This window comes from Triturus cristatus, chromosome 7, assembly GCF_964204655.1.
Source record: "Triturus cristatus chromosome 7, aTriCri1.1, whole genome shotgun sequence".
In the NCBI taxonomy this organism is placed as follows: domain Eukaryota; kingdom Metazoa; phylum Chordata; class Amphibia; order Caudata; family Salamandridae; genus Triturus; species Triturus cristatus.
Genome location: NC_140590.1, coordinates 47,324,925 through 47,344,124, shown reverse-complemented (window position 1 = coordinate 47,344,124; position 19,200 = coordinate 47,324,925). Strand labels below are relative to the sequence as shown.

Below are 19,200 nucleotides of genomic sequence, written 5' to 3'. Positions count from 1 at the left end.
ATACCGTGGATCAGGTGGTGGCTGATTACAATTGTAGACATCCTCTCCTATATCAGGATGTGTGTTGGGAGAACTTGATGGTGTAATGTGTAGAGGATCTGTATCCAGAATAATGAGCATTGGTGAAGGCGTTTGAGGTATGTTAATGGGCTGGTAGCTAAGTCCTTTTTCTTCTTAAGCGGGATTCTGTATTCGGAGCCTGCTTTCCCTTTTGAAGATATTACTCGTTTAGCTGTTGTGTTCAGTATCAGGGTTTATATGAATATTCTTCTGTACGTGATCCAGCTTTTATTACATTTTTTCCAAAATCGGTTCCAGCAGCTGAAAGTGAGTGTTTTTGTGTTTACGTGCCAACATTTTTGGTGCCAAGCAGGATTGATCTCTTTCGATCCGGAATGTTTTGGAAACGAAGGGGTATCATTTCGGCCCTGGCTGGAGCCAGAAGGCTTGACTTGCTGTTTCGCTGCCGAGCCTGAAGGCGGGGCGTTTGAGTCAGAGTCTCGGTGCCTACCATGGCCTGATGGCAGTGGTGGCCAAACAGCCTTTGGTTTAGAGGACACTGGTTTGGAGGGTAAAGGTGTTTTGGTACCTGCGGCACCCTGTCCAGCTGGAACGTCGCAGGACTTTTGTTAGATCTCCAACTCTGAATCGGATTCCTGGAGGGAGAAGGCCTCTTCTTCCACTGCTGACGCTTCCATCTCGTCTTGCTCGATATCTTCTCTAAAGTAATAAGGGACATCTGCTAAACTCTGCTGCTGCATGTCTCTTCGTAGAGCCCGATGGTCCTGCAGAGTCTTTTTAGATCGGAACGACTGACATGCATTGCAGTCTTCCTCTTTATGTTACGGGGAGAGCCAGAGGTTACAGCCCTTACGCTGGTCGGTGCATGAATATTTGGAATGGCATAGAGGACAGAATTGAAACTGCATCTGCTGCATCGGCAGAAGGCTGCACATTTTCATAAATTTCTACACAAAAAAGGTGGAAGTTACGGAACAATACAGACTAGGGTAGAGTGAATTGCGCACCGAAGGGATCCCGATTGACAGTTTTGAATCTGACCACTGCAATGCATGTTAAACACCATGGTGGAGAGAAAACAATCTAACAATGGAGTCAATGTCCATGCACACTATCACTGAAAGGAGGAGTCACCTTACCTTGTGACTGTAAAACACTTCTTCGAAGAAAAACAACTTGCAAACATCTGAACTCAACATTAGATGACAGGAGTATGCAAAGCATGTGTATTTACAGCACACATGCCTCGAACCGCACCAAGAGGAGTGGCAGCAACCAATGGGGCCCGATAGAATACAGGGTGGAGAATCCCCTTCCACTCGGCCATGGAACAAAAAAGCCGGAGAGAACAGGCTACCCCAAGAAAGGAGGCCAAAATTCCCATAGAGGGGCAAGTAAGAATGCAGGATGGTTCCCACACAGAGGATTGAATGACTATTGTCAACTAGAAGGGCCCAATGCACTCGGGGACGAGAATGACTGCGAGATGGAGACACTTAGAAGAGAAAGATGTGCTTGCAGGGAACACAACATCAGGACCTAGGGTCTGGAGTGAAAAGATTTGAACAACGAAATGGGAAAATGTGACTGTTTCAGATCTTATAATTAGGAACAAAGTCAGCGAAGGGTAAAAACCAAGCTTCTGGCCACCTGCTTTCTTGCTAAAGCAACCCTGATCATTTTAATGAGACAATTTGAATTGAGGGTTGTGCTCCAATTTTGCACATCTTAGTCACAGCTCATAATGAGCTGGGCTGTGGCAAGAATACATTTTATTCATAAGGTTTTCAATATAGGTAAGGGGCTTCAAGAACTCAATCTATACGTTCCATTCTGAGGAAAAATGGAGTCTTGTCCTAGTCTGAACCGGACGTTATATGATAACATGTCACATCACCAGGAGTTTACACAAGAAAAAACCTGTAGTGTCAAGCCCTACAAAGGTCAGTATAAAAGGTAATATTGCTTACCTGCTAATACTTCTCCAAGAGGCTCATTTATATAGGGGCTTCTCCAACAGATTCACATACAGGAACACCTTGGTCGTCCCAAGGGAGGATCTAGCAAAGACTCGGTTCTTGCTGGCCTCCTAGGTACTCCTTTTTTCTTGATGAATTTCAAACTAAGACCTAATAGAGTTAGACTCAAACTGAACAACCTGCAGCAGGACCTTCAGCACCCAATGTCTTTACAATAGTACTATTTCGCTCCAGGACCATGAGAATGGTTTGTTGATACAGTGCGGAAGCAGCCTCTGCAGATCAGGGAGCATTGCCGGTATGGTCATGTTATCAGACAGCTGATGCCCTTATTTCAGATGAAGAATCCTGGACCTTTCTTCCAAGACATTTTGCATGTTAGGAGATCGCACTGATTGCACGGAGGCAGCAAAATGCAGACATACTTTGTAAGGCAAACCAGATGCTGGGCAGACAAAAAAATGAAAGACCAAACTATCTCCTTATAGGTCACTTCTTGTGTGGAGGGAATAAGGGTGAGCCAGGATAGTTTACTTCTTTCGTAAACATGAAGAATGAGAAGCAGCCATTTTATACTGCAGTCTCTTCTGGCACCTGTTGCTTTCATCATTAAAATTATCTGATGAAATTAAATTTTAGAAGACAACCGACATAGCTTGGGAGTATATGGAGGATAGCAAGTGAGACCAGCACTGCCATGTAAGAACATTTCTGTCCAATGGACAAAGTACAACCTTCAAATGTTTACCCGGCAGATCCATACCACGTTTCAAGTGTTTGGAATTCAAAAGCCTAATTCAATATCTCCTTCTTACAAGTTTAACGTTCTAGGCAGTGGGAGGGGTTTTGGACAACTATGGAAAGTACCTGCCTTTGTTCTGGAAACACAAGTTCCTCAAAATCTGGCTCTTGCACTGTGCTCGTTCACATCTACCAACAGTTCAACATGCCTAGTCAATTGTGGCAATCCACAAATTGCTTCCTCTCATCTATTAAGTTAGTTCTCAATTTCAAATACTCTGGACGGAATCTTGTGTGAAATAGGCCTGCTTGATCCCAGTCCTGGTTATCCATTGGTTGGTTGGATGGTTTAGACCAAGGCATCAATATAAATCAGAACATACCTGACTGGGAGCCTCAACTCAAAGTAATTGGGGGGTGGGAGGGGAGCATTATAATTTCTAATATCTGCAGTACTGCATTCTCAAGCGTAAAGTTTGACAGAAAGCAGTCTCCACATAGTCCCAAGACTACTTGAAAATCAGTGGTTCTCAGCACAGGGAGTCATTTGAATACACACACTCCTACCCTGCAGAAATTTACAATACAATTCTCTATTTCGGCAGTCAAACATCCATATGAAGGCCGCCTAGAGCAGTTCTGCTCACAGTATTAGGAGATGTAAGGAATGTTACCATAAGACTGCAATGGGTGCAAGACCGGATATGGTTTGCAATGCAGGACACTCAGCATCAGCACAGACTTGCATGTGTCTACAGTCTGTCACAATCAGCCAGAAGACATTTATCATCAACTTCATTCTTCAGACATCTATCTATATTGTGATTATCTACGATCGTTGGGGGCACGAAACAAGATAGTCATTTTACGGACATTTCAGAACAATCCTCATGCTGGGCTTTAATGTAAAAGGGTGTTTGGTTTCTTCCCCACAATGTTATACATTTACCTTTTGAGTGTTAGTCTCGCATGAGAACGTTCTGTATGAGTGCAGCGCATTGAGTCAGACATTCTCTACCATTAGCATCAACCTTTGCTCAGAATACCTGGAATTTAAACGTTGGTTTGAGAAACAGGTGGCACGTGAAAAGCAACACAACGAACAACATGGACATCCAGCTCTAGAATTCTCAAAAGGGGTAAATCAACTTTTACAGCGTTTTCAATGTTAACGGAGGTATGAGCTAGAAAAGTTCCTTAGTTCAGTGATAACCACTGACAAAGTCACTATTTTTTTTCTTTTTTTTTTAAAGAAACTAACAAAGGTCTTAACCCGTTTTTTTCACAGGCAAAATACCTTGCTTTAACATTCAGATAAGGTGGTTACTGTGCGAGTCCTAGAGTCTATCAGATTCTGCTTTATTGCTGAAAGACAGCGATAGGACGTTTTAAAAGACCATCTGAAAACAACGTGAATTACCATACAATCCCTTTAAACTCTTCTGTTGATAGGATAACTGAACTGGAAATATGTTTTATAGCGGAGCAAAATTGGCCAACTTAAGGCAAATTTCTTTCTATTGTATAATTTCAAAATATTTTCTTGGTCAGAATCTACTTGCAAATCTTGCCAACAAAGGAACATTCTGATCAATGCCCGAAACTATTAAACGGGCACTCCTGGTAAATCTTGCCAACAAGGGAACATTCTGATCAATGCCCGAAACTAATAAACGGGCACTCCTGGTTTCACAAGGTACATTACTAGTTATACTGTCAATAGACTTGTCAGTGCAGCTTGCTTCCATGCCTCTCAGAGATTAAGCAGCAAAGGTGGAGCACAAATCCAACAACATACGTTTCTGCGTGACAGGACAGCATCCTTAGGCACGAGTTGTTGCAAGGAGATTCCAGCCAAGAAAAAAAAAAAAACTTCCCTGCAAGGATGGGGTGACAAAAATATATAAACATGCTAATGAAAGAAAAACAAGGTATTTCTACAGGTCAGGCAAGAACATTTGTATATAAGGAGACATTGTGGTTCTTTTTGGTGAGAACGTGTAACAGAAAGGAATCATCTACAGGGCTGGAATTACCATCAATGGGTGTTATGAATAAAGCCATGCACTCAGTACAGTCTTCACGTCTCAAATCAAGGATTTAAGAAGTCTTAAAAAAATTATTTTGAGAAACAGTGTTCAGATTCTCTTTAACTTCAGACCATACCAGGGTGGCTTTCTACCAGTCAATGGAACGTGCTTTGCTTGCACGGAGAGACCTGCTTTGTTCACAGTAGCAAAGTCATAAAACCTGTGACTTGTTGGTGCCGCACAAATTCCACTGCACAGAATAGAGGTCTTTACTCCACTAGCCAGAATATGGAGGAGGGGGTCTATTTTGGGGACTGAACAGAGGATGAACGTCTCGTTTTACTTCAACCATAAAAGCTACATCATCTGACAGATTATCAATCAGTAAATCTACACATTTTGGCAAAAGGGGTTTAACAGATGTGGGTCGAAATTACCAGCAATCGTCCCTTAAAACTTCTTTAGAAATCCCTGCCAGGAACCAGCTGTTTAAGAACAGGGGAGCCATAATGAGTCGCTATCGCTAGGACCCCAACTTGTCACCCTGGGAGCCATCATCGACAGGGAGCCGGGTGGGTAATCTGTATAGGCTTGTGATATAGTCAGTCTCTTACTAGAGGTCGCCTCTACTTGCCACAGTTTCCTCCTCAGAAAAGAAAGAAGTGTGAATCGAACAAAGTGCCTGGACCTCAGGCCGCTCAAACTGCGAAATAAAAATAGCCAGAGTTGCTTAAGGAACACGCGTATGGCTTTTCTGTATCACCCCTCACTTTCCCCACCATCGGAACCCAAGTAAGGCAGACATTTATAGTGCGCCATGATGAGTATCTTAACTACCTTCTGAAAATGCCTTCCTTTCTGAAGTCAGAGTAGTGTTTAGGGGGGAGGCGCAAGTATACATTCAACTGCGGTTACAGAATCTTGACCATAAAACCCAAAGACCTTTGTCGTGTCCACAATGCTAAAGACAAATGCAGCAGGGAGAAAGGCTGGTTCGGTATTTTGATTTCTTTATCTTAGACGTCAAGAGATTACAAAACACTGTTTCTTTCGAGTATATGAAACTTCAGTAAACCAAGTGTGTGGCTGTATTCAAGTCTATCAATGCTGGAGAAATTCGCATCTCTCAATCAATCTTTATTCGCAGAAGAAAAGGTCAGGAAGCCTCCATCACACACCAACTGCATACTATTACAACATGTGTCCATTCAAGTATTGTGCGTTTCCTTGTCTTGTGCACAGCCTTTCCATAATGAAACATCCGCTTGCATCTTGGAGCATTCTTCTGTAGTAGAACTGAAACAGATTGCCACATAGTCAGATGTGTAACTAAATGAACAAGTAATTGGCGACTAATGCCCTCCTGAAAAAGTTGCAGCTTCTTTGGTCCACAAAGCCATGGCACTGAGGAATACAAGAAAGAAATGCCTGGCCCGCCAAAGACCAATGGTCTGGTTCACACGCTGCCACAACCGGTGCTGTCACCGGAGGGAGAAGTGCTCAAGCTGCTGTAAGAGGAAGGATAGGCTTTATTTCCTTCTTTAACAAATGCTGTTTCCGAAGACATAATATCAAATTATGAAAAGCCTTTGTCATCGGTTATGTGCAGCAAGCATTTGCAATATGTGATCGACTTGCACTGTCGGAAAGACTTTTTTCGGCCATTACTTCCTGTACTTTGTCGAGTGGGAGCACCTTTATATTTCCAAATTTAATGGCAAGTGCTTTAAAACGAGCCTGTGGACTGTGGCATTTTCCGAGCATGTGGTAAGTGCCCCCCCTCCCCGCTCCGGATCTTTTCATCACTAAGGAATTTTAGGCAATGAACGTCCTTGTTCTGCTGTCGTTTTTTTACTACAATAAACACAGATTTTAAGTTTTATACTTGGAGGAGCAAAGTACATCTGTTTTAGTCTAGTACACGATCAGCTGGAGGGGGCTACATTACATCCGATTACAAAATCAAAAAGGTGAAACTGAATGGAGGATTTATTTTACGAAATGTTTGAAATAAGGGTGGAGGGTGGGGTATCTAACAGGCGCACAATGACGCTTGGAGTATCCTATCCCTAGAAGGAGATTGGACACGACTGTTATGTAAATTAGTTTAAAACCCTGGTTTGATAGGCTGTCAAGGAGCCGAGTTCGGCGTTGGCTTTTTAAGCTGCACAAACGACATAAGAATGTCTCTTCCGCTACAGATGGTCCGATCTTTCCCTTTGGGTTGAAGCCCTTTCGATGTGTAAAACTGAGCAATAACCCTCACCATAGCCTGCTAGACTCGGCCCTTCCCTGGCCTGAAAGTGGTGTGCAGAAGCGCAGCATGTGCCCCAGGTGTGACCACACCCCAGGCTCGCCTCTGACTTAGAGGGTGGCAGCTGCTCCAGCACTGGCTGGTGGGGTTGAAGTCACATTCATTTGATAGTAGGGACCGAAGAACTTTATCCAGGGCAAGGCCTAAAGCAATGACGTTTTAATGTAATCAGATGCAATATGATTAAAGACCAGAAGTGTTGGCTCAGCTTCTAATTTCCTCACGTAGGAAAGGACACTGTCCTTTCCCAAAAGAGTGACCCAAGCGGTCAGTGGACAATACTCGGGACCATCTTTCGGACTCGTGTGTGAGCTCTTTATTTCTACTTACTAATACTTGTGATGCACTTGAGATATTTCAGCAGGCCAGTGTTTGCAGCAAAGGCGTCGTAGAGTTCCTGTTTTCACCGTTTCTGTGCTACTAGGATTCATACTCCTACATGGAAGTGCTGTATGTGTGCAGTATGGTAGGAGTACCAGTCAGCCTCACATCCAAACGGTAACACAGCCACAAGAACATGTCAGACACTATCAGCCATCACCAGCGATAACCTGGCTACACCAGCACATTCCTTCATTTCTTCCCATGGTTGAGATTAGCAGGTTCAATGCATTTCACACGTGATCTACGGTCTTTCCCTCAAAAAGGAAGCAAACGTTGCACGCTGTGGCTTTGCATCACTGCAAGCTTCAATGATGCCCAAGTGCAGCTGCATGCTTTCGTTCAGAGGCAAAGGTTGGCGCTCTAGAATTCTTGCTTCAAAATGAAAACACAAAGCGGCAATTTTCATTTTGTTAAAAAAAATGTGCGTTCTTGTGAAAAGCAGGGTTTCTCTCAACAGCAACTAGTCTTCCAAATCAGAAGTTTCAAATGTCAATATTGTTTTCATACAGAACAGAGCGTAACCTTTGATATAGAAACAATAAATCTGGCAGGGTTCTGCAGCCTTTGCTCGGGTGGATGTGTGACTCAAACTCCTGGCAGCAGGTTTTCTTTATAGTAGTCAAATCAAATCAAATGTGGACACTACGAGCAGAATGCCATGAACTCGAGTGCCACATTACATCCCTGAAGTATACGGGCATCGTTCACATGTGCAACCCTGCTCTGTTACGCAGTGAGAAGAACCATGCTTTACCAGAACGCACTCACTCTCGCACTCCAGCCAACAGGATAGTTGTTGCAAAAAGACTGACCACGCTGAAGCAACGTGTGAAACGGTTTGCACAGGATGTAAGGAAATCGGGTTACAACAGACCTTGTATCTCGTTGATGCTACTGATAACCAGGTGGAATTGTTGCCTCAGAGCAGCGTGAGATCCTCTAACTTTCATTTCCATCTCGTGTAGGCCAGTGCGAAGTTTCTATGCTTAACAGAAAGTGTTTAGTAATTCTGAACGGGGAGAAAAATGACAGTACAGCTTTTCGAGACACTGAACAACAACAATGGATGAAGATGGACAGATGCATAGCGAGGTTACAAGGCTGCAGGTTAGATAAAACACATCTTTTGGTGGCTTCCAGAGTGCAGGGGATCACAGAGCATGGACAGAGCTCCCATCCTACCAGTGTCTGGAAAGATCAGCGCACAGACTTGGAGCGGCATCATTTGGCAACTAGCACTAGAAAAAAAGATGGATGCCCAAGGGTGCAGGACCGCAAACTAAGAACAGGAGTGGACGCGCTGCTTTGCTCCATTTGAAGCTCTTTCTCGGCAAGACAGCGGGCTTTTCTGTAGTGCTTTGCAAGCATTCAGGTCTCGGACTTCCAAAGCACAACACAACATCGCCTTTTCCATCCCGTGGACACAAGAAGAGAGCTTGGAGTCTACAGCTGCGGCATTGCTTTGGCTTAAAGAGGAATGCACTTCAGAAGGGCGTTGTGCTTCTACAAGTGTTGAACGCAGCTGTGTCTCCCGGGCCTTGCACAATGGCCCAGTGTCTTTGAAGGGCTGCAGGTTGGACTTACACTGCGGATCCAGCACTACGCTACCCCTTCCAATGTTAAGCCCACCTTGGTGTTATCTGCGTAAACAATGGTCAGTGAGTTTTTGGTACTGCAATAGATGTAGACTTGTTTAAAACTGAATTCCTCCATCTGTGTCTTACAATGGATATTACAGGCCAGCAGTGAACTTTCAGAAGCTCGATCCATCTTTTAAGTTCTTTATAGAAACCTTCCCAGTTCCTCGTTTACACTGGCCTGCAAGCAGCAGGTCTTCACCACCGTGAACTGGGCTGCAGAGGGGGGATTGGATCTACCATTTGTTTAACAGTAATCATTACAGTTGCCAGATACCTGCCGACAGACACAACTACATGTCCTTTTGCTTACAAAGAGCTCAAACTTGAAAAAATGTCTCTTACAAACCAGTCTCTAGAGACTCAAAGTCTTTCAGTCCCAGAGATATTCGGCACTTTAGCCTGGTGGTGTCAAGGACATGTTACTGTGAGGAGGCTATGGAGTGCTGCAGTGGGGGAACTGAAGTGCTGGAAACTAGACAAGCTACTAAGAAACGACAATCAAGGATTCTTGGGCCAGATTTAGATCAAGATCGTTACTCCGAGCTGAAAAAGTATTGTTTAAATCAAGTGTCATCACCCCCTTCAGAGGGGCACGTGACATTTAACTGGCCAGGACACATTTAGGGATCTAAAGCAAAACGGTGGAGTTTAGGAACAGAACGGACACCGAATGTGGCGTCATATGCACCGGTTATTAACACTGCGCTGAAAAGGCAAACACTTTACATTTGTTTCAGCATCCCGTAATTGTGTAGGAGCTTTACTTTCTTCATTGGGTAACATCTGTGTGCCAAATGTACCTTGATAGGAGCTTGAATTCCTTCACAACCATGCAAACTATGCTACGCAGCTTAAAAGAAAGGCCACTAGCCATTGAAAGCGAAAGAGCGACCTATGCCTGCTGGGCATCGCCTACCACGGTTCGAAGAGAAAGCGCCACATGGGGTGGAGAGACCAGCACGTGCAACCTTGGATACCTACCACAGGTAACTTTAGTCTTTGTTGGTTCTTCCTTCGCAGCCACCCTGGCCTTGCGCCCTCGCTTCTTACTGGTGGCTTGACCACATCTTCCCCGTTTGGCCTTCACCCTCTTATTGGACACTGAACCTAGAAATACAAAATGTATATAGATTAATGGCTCATAAATGTAAGTTGGACATTATAAATAAAAAAAAACAAGCATTGGCATAGCCAATAGGTCTCGCCTTTGGGACATTATAAGTGTTTAGTTATCCAGCACAATATCCTTGGTGCAACAACATCAAGGGGCCGATTCCAATCTGTATAAAGGCCCTACGAATAGTCGTTCGGAGCGTTTTCTCCGTACGACTCGTACCCGGGAATTCCACCTTACAAACCAGCAAGTACGATTCGTACAGAAATACCATTTCCGTACGAATCGTAAAAAACACCGTACGGCAAAAAAATACATACAATTCTGATCCTGGACAGCACGTCCGCGACGTCCGCACGGAGTCAGGCAGTGTTTTACGGACCAGCAAGTACGATTCCTACCTACAGCACCCCGCACGGCTATATTTTTACGGGAGCCAAAAAAGCTAAGTACGCTGCGATGCACGACGAAAAGGGGGCCCGCTACGCGACGTACACGCCATCACCCACATCGTACGTGTCATCATATACGGTGCGTACCCCAACATTGCATATGTATGGACCGTACCCCCATCCCCCCCGTTTGTACGGACTGTACCCCCCACCCCCCGTACGTCCGCACCGTACCCCAGGTGTACCCCCCCACCCCCGTATGTCCGCACCGTACCCCAGGCATACCCCAATCCGCACGTATGTGCGGTCCGTACATACGCGAGGATTGGGTACGGTGCGACGTACGCGGAAGTGGTGGGAGGCCGTACGACTCGTACCCCGGGCGCAAGTGTACTCGGGGTGGGGGGGGGGGGGGGGTCGTGCAAATTTTGCTCCGTACGGGGCCTTTTCCATGCGCTTGTGTTTTCGGATGGGCGGTACGGATCGTACTTGCGCGCTCGGACTTCAGTTTTACGATATGTCTCGTAGACTTTTCCCGAGGCGAATCGTATGTATTTTTCACGTGCGAATCGTATGTATTTTTCACGTACGAATCGTCCCAAAGCCGAGATTTATTGGCTATGCCAATGCTTGTTATTTACAATGTAGCACCTTCCATCATTCTGCAGCTTTCCTTACTGGAGAGCCGTCTATGGTAACACTCATCACATGGTGTGAAATGTGCTGACTGTGGCACAAGATGACTGGCACAAAGCAAGGCACAAGGTTTCTATGTTTGGTCTTAGAGATAATTTTGAATCCAGAGGAATGTGTGGACTGGCACAAATCCGGGGGAATTGGCATTCTGAGAGCAAGGGCCCAGAAGACTGCAACAGTTGTCTTGGAGGTACATACCTTTGCGCCAGAAGCCTGTTCCACCCTGAGTCACCTGCCTCTTAACACTACACTAATGGTTCTTCTGCAGCCCCCTCTCAGGCAGCTAAAGGAAAATGCCCTAGGTCATTGCAGTGACACCAGGGTGATTTTGTATGCATGTATACAGTGTTTGCATAGTCCGAACTTAGCCAAAAGGAGGCTTGCTGTACACGGTCAAAGGCATGGATACATTCAATTAATGATTGGAGGAGACGAACGGTTCTGAGAGTGAAGGTGATCTGCTATGTCGTGGTGGTGTGTTTTCTTTAGAGGTATCTTTTCAGCACTTTATTTAATTGGAGCATGGTTGGGGCAGTCCTGAAAGATTGGGGGGGGGGGGGGGGGGGGAGAATGTGGTCCCAGATCCTGGGTGCATAAATGAAGAAGGTATATTATCATGTTTTCACTTCTTTACCTTTTGTCTGTTCTGGCTCCGAGTGTGCCAAGAGCCACCAGAGATTGTGAGAAGCAGCTTTTAGTGTGGAACCACTGGCAGTTCTAGTAGTGTGGTGAACCACAGTTGAGGGGCCCATGTGAACCACCAAAATCAGTGTGAACAAGGTTTGCCTGAGCTTCCAAACTAGAAATAAAAGGAGGGGGAGAGGCGGAAAAGTGTAGGAAAATATCTGACCAATTCATCCATAGGGCATTGCATTTGGATAGGGGGGGTGGGAACCTGGAGGCAAAGTTTGGGCATTTTGACTTGTCCACTGTGGCAATCAGGTCTATTTGTGAGAAATCCCATTGTTGAAAGTATGGAAGGAGAACTTGGGGGTGAAGTTCCCACATGTGTAATTGTTGCTGCATCCTGCCGAGGTCTGCAATTTGATTGTGCACACCTGGAAGGTGCTCTGCCAGAAGATTAATTCTGTGATGGATTGCCCAACACTTAATGGTCTGAGAGAGGTGTGAAAGTTGCAGAGAGTACTGTAGGCAAGTCACTGCTTATTGGGGGAAGGGGAGTTACTTGTTGGCATGCTTTTACCTCTACCTTTGAAGAGGTTTACTCTGTACCCTCCTCTATAGAAGACTCTAGAGGAAGAGGTTTGTGTGTCTGACCTATATGAGGAAGCATTCGGGTCGGAGGATGTACTTTTGGACCCACCTCTATAAAATGAACGGTGAAAGGAGACTCTGCTCGATAGGGATTGAAGCGCCCCCATGGATTTTGCCACATCTGGGTCTCCATCTTTTCTAAGGCCTAATTTACTTGAGCTGTTGCTTGTCAAAAGGGGTATTTAACATAGACTGCTGGACCTTCGGTTTAAAACCTGAAATTCTAAGCCAAGCATGTTGACGTAGGAGAAGGACAGTGGTAACTCCCCTCGCTGCAGTGTCAGCAGCATCTAAAGCACATCTAATGGAGGAACTAGATTGGAGTTTGCCTTCTTGAAACAAGTCTTGTGCTTTCGGTTTGTGCTCTTCTGGGAGGTGTTAAAGTAGGACTTCCATCTCGTCCCAGTGTGCCCGGTCATACCCAACTAGTAAGCCTGGCATGTTAGCGATGCGCCAGTGTTTAGTGACTTGAGCAGCCACCCTTTTACCGGATGCATCATCAGTTTAGACTGTCTGGAGGCGGTGTATCTGTAGACATTTGAGAGAGAGTGCTTTTTCGAGCATTAGGTACTACCAGTGAGTCCAAGGGTAGCGGTCATTTAATAAAATTAGGATCAGATGGAGGGGGGTTTGTATTTTGTGTCAACCCTAGGTGTTAATATGCGGGGACGAACAGGGTCCTTAAAGAGGTCATCGGCATTTCTCATCATGCCTTTTAACAAAGGTAGACTTGCGTGTCCTATGTGTAGAGCCTAATGTCTCAAATAAAAGTATTTTTTCCAAAGACTCTTCGTGTAATGTAACCCCATGGTAAGCTGCTGATCTTGAAATCAGCTCTTGATAAGCTACATCATCATCTGGAGTCGAAGGCTTTGCAGGATATAAATCCGGATCATCATCCATGGGTGGGTCAATATTTTAGTCATCCCATGAGTCTGCTGGTAAATTGTCATCATCATCATTCCCTATGTCAGGCTGTGTATGTGGAGACCCCCCCCCCCCCCACCCGAGTTGTTATGCGTAAAGGGTCTGAATAAATTCAAAACTCCTTCTCAGGGTTAAAACTAACAAAAAAAAGAAGTTGGCACAGAAACTGAAATATAAAAGAACATCTTTATTAAACTCAAAATGAGTGTGACTACGTCACCCAGAAGCCGCAGCAACTGAATGAGGCAGTCCAAAGAGAGCAGAACACTGAGGGTTACATACTCAGCATAAAAGAAAGGGGCAGTCCTGGCTCATGCAAGCATGCAAAATGCCAATATGGACATACAAGATCTGCCAAATATTAGCCAATAGGAAAACATTCAAAACAAGGCATCATGTAACCAGAACGTCCCCCTTGAGTCGTGTTTTTGCCCAACCCCATAAGTCAATCAATGACAGCACCTATAGGTCAATCAGTAACGGCAGGACATGTTTGTGTGCTTCAAAGGACAACTTGCAAAATAGGATAATGCGGAGAAAGAATACTGAAGGCCAACAAATAGTTGGGACAAGGATTAGTCAGTATAGGCAGGGATTTAGTCAGTCTGGCTAGTTCCTGGAATTGGCTTCACAACAAGGAAGGGAAGGTTATTTGACACGTGGCAGTACAAAGGGCAAAAACACTTGGTTTACCAAGCTGCCTGAGTGAGGGCAACAAAATGGCGACAGAATACAGAATGGAGTTAAAACTGAATTACCTCAGGTCTGAGCCTGGCAATTGTGGTAGCCATGTCCTTTTTCTTGAGAGAAATTTTACAACTAGTGTCCTCTGAGCTAACTTTATTTTTTGGATGGTGTTTTTTGCCAAAATATGTCCAGTATCCGGATTGATGTAGATTTTCTTCTGCTTGGGGTTTAGCTTTTCTTTCACAAGGTCCAGGATTGGTTTCGGAGGCATTGGAAGGCCCTCTTGATTTCGGCACCGAAGGTTTGGGGGCCGCACCGGCCTAGTCTTTTGGAGCAGAAGGTTTAGAAGACTGCTTTTCTCGTCTCAGTCCAGAGCCAGAAGGCTTGACTGGTTGTTTTGGTGCCGGGCTCCATGGCAGAGCGTCGGAAACAGTCTCGGTGCCGACCATGGCCCGTAGGCAGTGGTGATCCCGAAGCCTTTGGCTTGGTCGAAGAGAGTTTGGGAGGTAAAGTTGCTTTAGTACTAATGGTACCCTGTCCCGGTGGAACGCCTTCAAACTCCAACTCGATATCCAGCTGGGGATTCGATTCGGGGATAGAGAAGGATTCTTCCTCCACTGCTGCTGATGCTTCCAACTCTTCATGATCATATTCTTCTCTGAAGCTATCTGGAGTAGGTTGTATGCTCCGTCGCTGCATTTCTCCTCATCGAGCCCGACAATCCCGTATTCTTTTGTTCAATCAGAACGACTGACAAGCCTCACAATTTTCGTCTTTGTGCTCCGGTAAGAGGCACAAGTTGCAGACTTTATGCAGGCCGGGGCGAGGGTACCCTAGAGTGGCACTGAGGAAAAAACTGAAATGGAGTCCATTCCGTCGGTGGAAGACTGGTTAGTACGGACCGGAGTAGAAGTCAACCGACCCAGCTAGGCCTGAAGGGCGCACACAAAGTCTTCAACCAAAGATGGAGTTTCCCAATCGATTCGATACACAGATAATAGTGAAATAGGTATGATAATACAGTTGAGGGTACAGTGGAATGCACACCAAGGGGAACCCGAAGAACAGCTTTGAACTGGAGCGCAGCAATACACGTCCGAAATAGATGGCGGAAAGTAAAACAATCGAGTCGATGCATACTATCATTGAAAGGAAAAGTCACCTTATCTCGTGACTAAAAAGGAAAATGCTACTTACCACAGTATGCATCTGTTCTTGGCATATAGAGCTGTAGATTCATATGATTTAGCATAGATCGCCATCTGCTGTTGGGTTCGGATGTTTTCACTTTGTTTTTCCTTCAAAGAAGTCTTTCCAGTCACGAGGTAGGTGACTTCTTTCAGTGATAGTGGTATTATCTTCGATCGCGGTTCCCCATTCGGCGTGCATCGTTCCAAATGAGAAAACCTTCGATCGGATAACTCGAGGAGTGCAGTCCGGCCTACTCGTGCCGATCGCAATAGCTGTTGGTGGAACAGATTCCATTTAAACTATGTCCCGGGTGTCTTACTAAGTTTCCACACACCTCTTTGCATGAGGTCTGCAACCTCTGTTTATCCCCGGAACACAGCGAAAAAGACTGAAGTGTGTCTATCGTTCTGATCGAAGAAAACAATTTGTGATCTGGCTCGACGTCACGAGATGCAGATCATATTTTAAGCTTCCCAGTGTTAGACTATTGGGCAGTCTTTTTCTTTCATGCTTTCTCCGTCAAGGGTAGACTTTTTTGTACAACAATGTGTTGCAAGTACAACAAGCATTGGCATAGCCAATGGGTCTCGCCTTTGGACCATATAAGTATTTAGTTCTGCAGCAGGTCCCAAAGGCGAGACCTATTGGCTTTGCCAATGCTTGTTTAACATTAATCGCGAGTTGACTCCAAAGTAAGCATTAGAATGCCTGGAGACACCTACCTCTAAACGTACTTCTACATCGCTGTACTCCAGAAATTTTACATCCTTCGACCTGAGGTCAGCGAGAGGCCTGCCACACCAGGCTGCATAAAAGAGAGAGACCCATACAAGGGCCACCGAACAAGCCCTGCTACACAAGGCCCTTGTACCACTGAGCCAGCCCATCGACATATGCAGCAGAGCGCGAGACCTACCACGGCAGCCTGCCATAAAGTGAGCCTCTAAATACTGTTGCCAAGTGCCAACGAGCAAGCTATGCTACGAAAGGGCAAGGTAATGTAGAGCTCAGCCTGTCACACAAAGGCCATTTGCTGAAGACCGAGCTTTGCCGCACAGGGGCCACAGCAGAGCAAGTTTGAAGTTTTGGCACCAGGTGCACATACCTGCAAGTTAAAAGTATTGCCAGACTCTGAAAGCACTTGTCTACCCATACACAAAACTGAAACCCAATTGCTGTAATCATACCTATCGAAGGTCCCAAGTCTGTAAACCGCAGAAAGTTAACTAGCTTGAGGCAGGGCAAATGTAAATGCGCCAGCTTGCCTAGAACTGCACCTTGTTGCAAGTATCAGCAGAGGGGGAAGGGTTAATGACCTGCACATGCCATCGAAGTAAACAGAGGCCGGCAACGGGTGGGTGCGGGTGATCCGCAGTGCGTGGTCTCGGCATCATCTCTCCAGCGTGAAAAACTGACAGCTTCATTTGGGCTTGGAGGGTGGGCGAGGGCTCCGAATACGAGGTGGGAGGGGGGAAAATAAACAAGCAGCGAGGAGTAACATTAAAACAAAGATAAATGCACACAAGCAGCGTGCCCACTGCTGCTCGCTCCTGATAAAGAAATACAATCCCCTTAGAGGAACAAGCACACAAGTGGTGCGCGCGCCAAAGCATGCCATGTGTTTTGAATTATCGCGCACGCTTCTGGGCATGATAATTCAAAACACATGGCGCACGTGTGGGTAACCGCAAGCACTAGGCTGTGGGTGGAGCAAAGGCAGGACATGCACCCGCCTTTGCCCAATTGTGTGTAGTCTTTCTTAAAAAGACACACGCAAAGCCAAATAGCCTGTAACCAAAAACAAAACACGCAAGAGCGTGTGGTCAGATTTTTTGAAGCCCCATACAAAAGTCTCGCAGCGCACGCGCGCTGGCTCAGGCGAGACCTAAAAAGTGGTTCTTTCGCAGGACTTGAAACTTTCTCGAAGAAAAACACATCTGACAGTCTACACTGACTATATGGAAAATAACTTCCAGTGATGAATGCTATACACATATTTTCCTGGATTCTTTATATTGAAGGTGGTGTTCCGGGGTCTGTACAAGCAGCACAGAAGAATGCAAGGTTCAGGACTTCAATAAAGATCCTGCAGTGCAGAACCCTCATTTTAACAGGCTCGTTAAAGATTTCAGTGGCCAATCTAAGGACTCCCTTGAGCATAGTTGGGGGAGGTACTATAGAGTGCCGGGTGGAGTTCCATGTGCATCTCTACCTTGTGAAAGGCATCTTCGCTATGCAGAACCTCATGGTACGAGGTGACGTCATAGGGAGGTGAAGCCTTTCTGGGATTCAGGTCTAGGTCTGTCCAGTGGTCCTAAGGAGCTGGACCATCTGGGTGATATGTAGGAGTATAGAGTAGCAGTGGACTTTCCACCATGCGACGATAGTGACCGACGAGAAAGCAGGCTTGGTTTCACAATTGACGAGGAACGGATCCGAAGGCCAGGCAAGAACACCAAGCGGGGCCGAACCGTAGCTCACAGACCCGATTGAGCCAGACGGCAGAGAAAATAAAAGAAGAATGGAGCCGATTTCCATGCGCATTACCACCAATAGTGGTCATTAGATCCCATGACTCGAAAAGACTTCTTTTGAAGAAAAACAAGTTGTACAAATATGAGCACAACACTAGATGGCGGAAGTACGCACAGCATTGTATTTACGGCCACACTTGTCACAAAAGAAAAATTACTTACCTGTAACTGTAGTTCTCCAGTATTGGTATCTTTCATAGATTCACATGCTTGAATCTTTACCCTTTGTCGGGATAGGAGTCCCCAGTACCTTTAAAAAATAATGTCCTAACAGACCTAGGGAAGGGGTTCGGCGCCAGGGCCACAGACGCTGGAATCTGGGGCTCATGGTTTGATCCCCGGCAGCAGGTCAGCCCAGCACCATGTGTCTCTGGGCAATAGCTTGCTTAATCTTCCAGACTGCCCCAGCGCCGGGATGCCTTCGGGTAGCTGTTCGCGCATTACAAATACTGGATTTACATTTTACATTTACCTAGAATACAAAGGCCCTGGGCCTCTCGATTTAGTAACATATCCTAGTCTTTATTAAAAGAGAACCAAACTTGAGACACCCAATCAGATGGTACCACCCTGCAGAACCTTCCTAAGAAAAGCTCTAGTCCCTCAGATTTTCAAAGCACTCGAGCATACAGGTGGAAATAATGCGTGTGTCTCGCATGTGAATCTATGAAAGATTCTAATACCGGGTAACTAGTTACAGGCAAGTAACTTATTTTCTTACTCCAGTATAGGAACTTGCATAGATTCACATGCTTGAATCAGAGTAGAGAGCAGTAATAAGCACATTTCACTTTAATAGATCATAAGTGTGCAAACAGAATACCAAGAAAATGTGCCTAAAAGACTGGTGGTAGGGAAAAAGAAATGGCTTCCCTTTATTGAAACAAGCATTGAAAATGCAATAGGTCTCACCTTTGATTAAGTTAAAGCCATTTGCTTTGCTAATGGTATTGTATAGAAAAGCAAATGGCTTTAACTTAGTGTGAATGCTAGGCTTGGGGTCACAGCCAGGATGATGTCAGACTCAGGGAAGTGATATGGTTAGGGTTACATAAGGGGTAGTCTCAGGGTTCCGGAATAAGGTTAGGGTGGAATACGTTTTCCTCGAACGTTAAAGTTTGGAGTAAGTTTCGGAGATACAGGTGGTTAAGATTCAAGGTAGTTGTAAAAAATATTTACGAAATCATATTACTGCCAAAAATGTAATATTCTTTCAAATTCAATACAGATTTTCATTGAAAAGTATTTAATTCAAATAGGTTTGAATGAAATGTC

The 19,200-nt window shown here is 45.2% G+C and overlaps 1 protein-coding gene across 2 annotated transcripts in view; it reads right to left on the bottom strand.

The window, feature by feature from the left end:
- The window catches only part of DEDD2 (death effector domain containing 2), an 82,750-nt gene that overhangs the window by 44,795 nt on the left and 18,755 nt on the right, over positions 1–19,200 (bottom strand). For both annotated transcript variants that reach the window (XM_085615590.1, XM_085615589.1), the window contains exon 4: positions 10,091–10,216. In XM_085615590.1, coding sequence (XP_085471716.1) covers positions 10,091–10,216 — 126 coding nt within the window. The remainder of the gene's footprint in view (positions 1–10,090; positions 10,217–19,200) is intronic.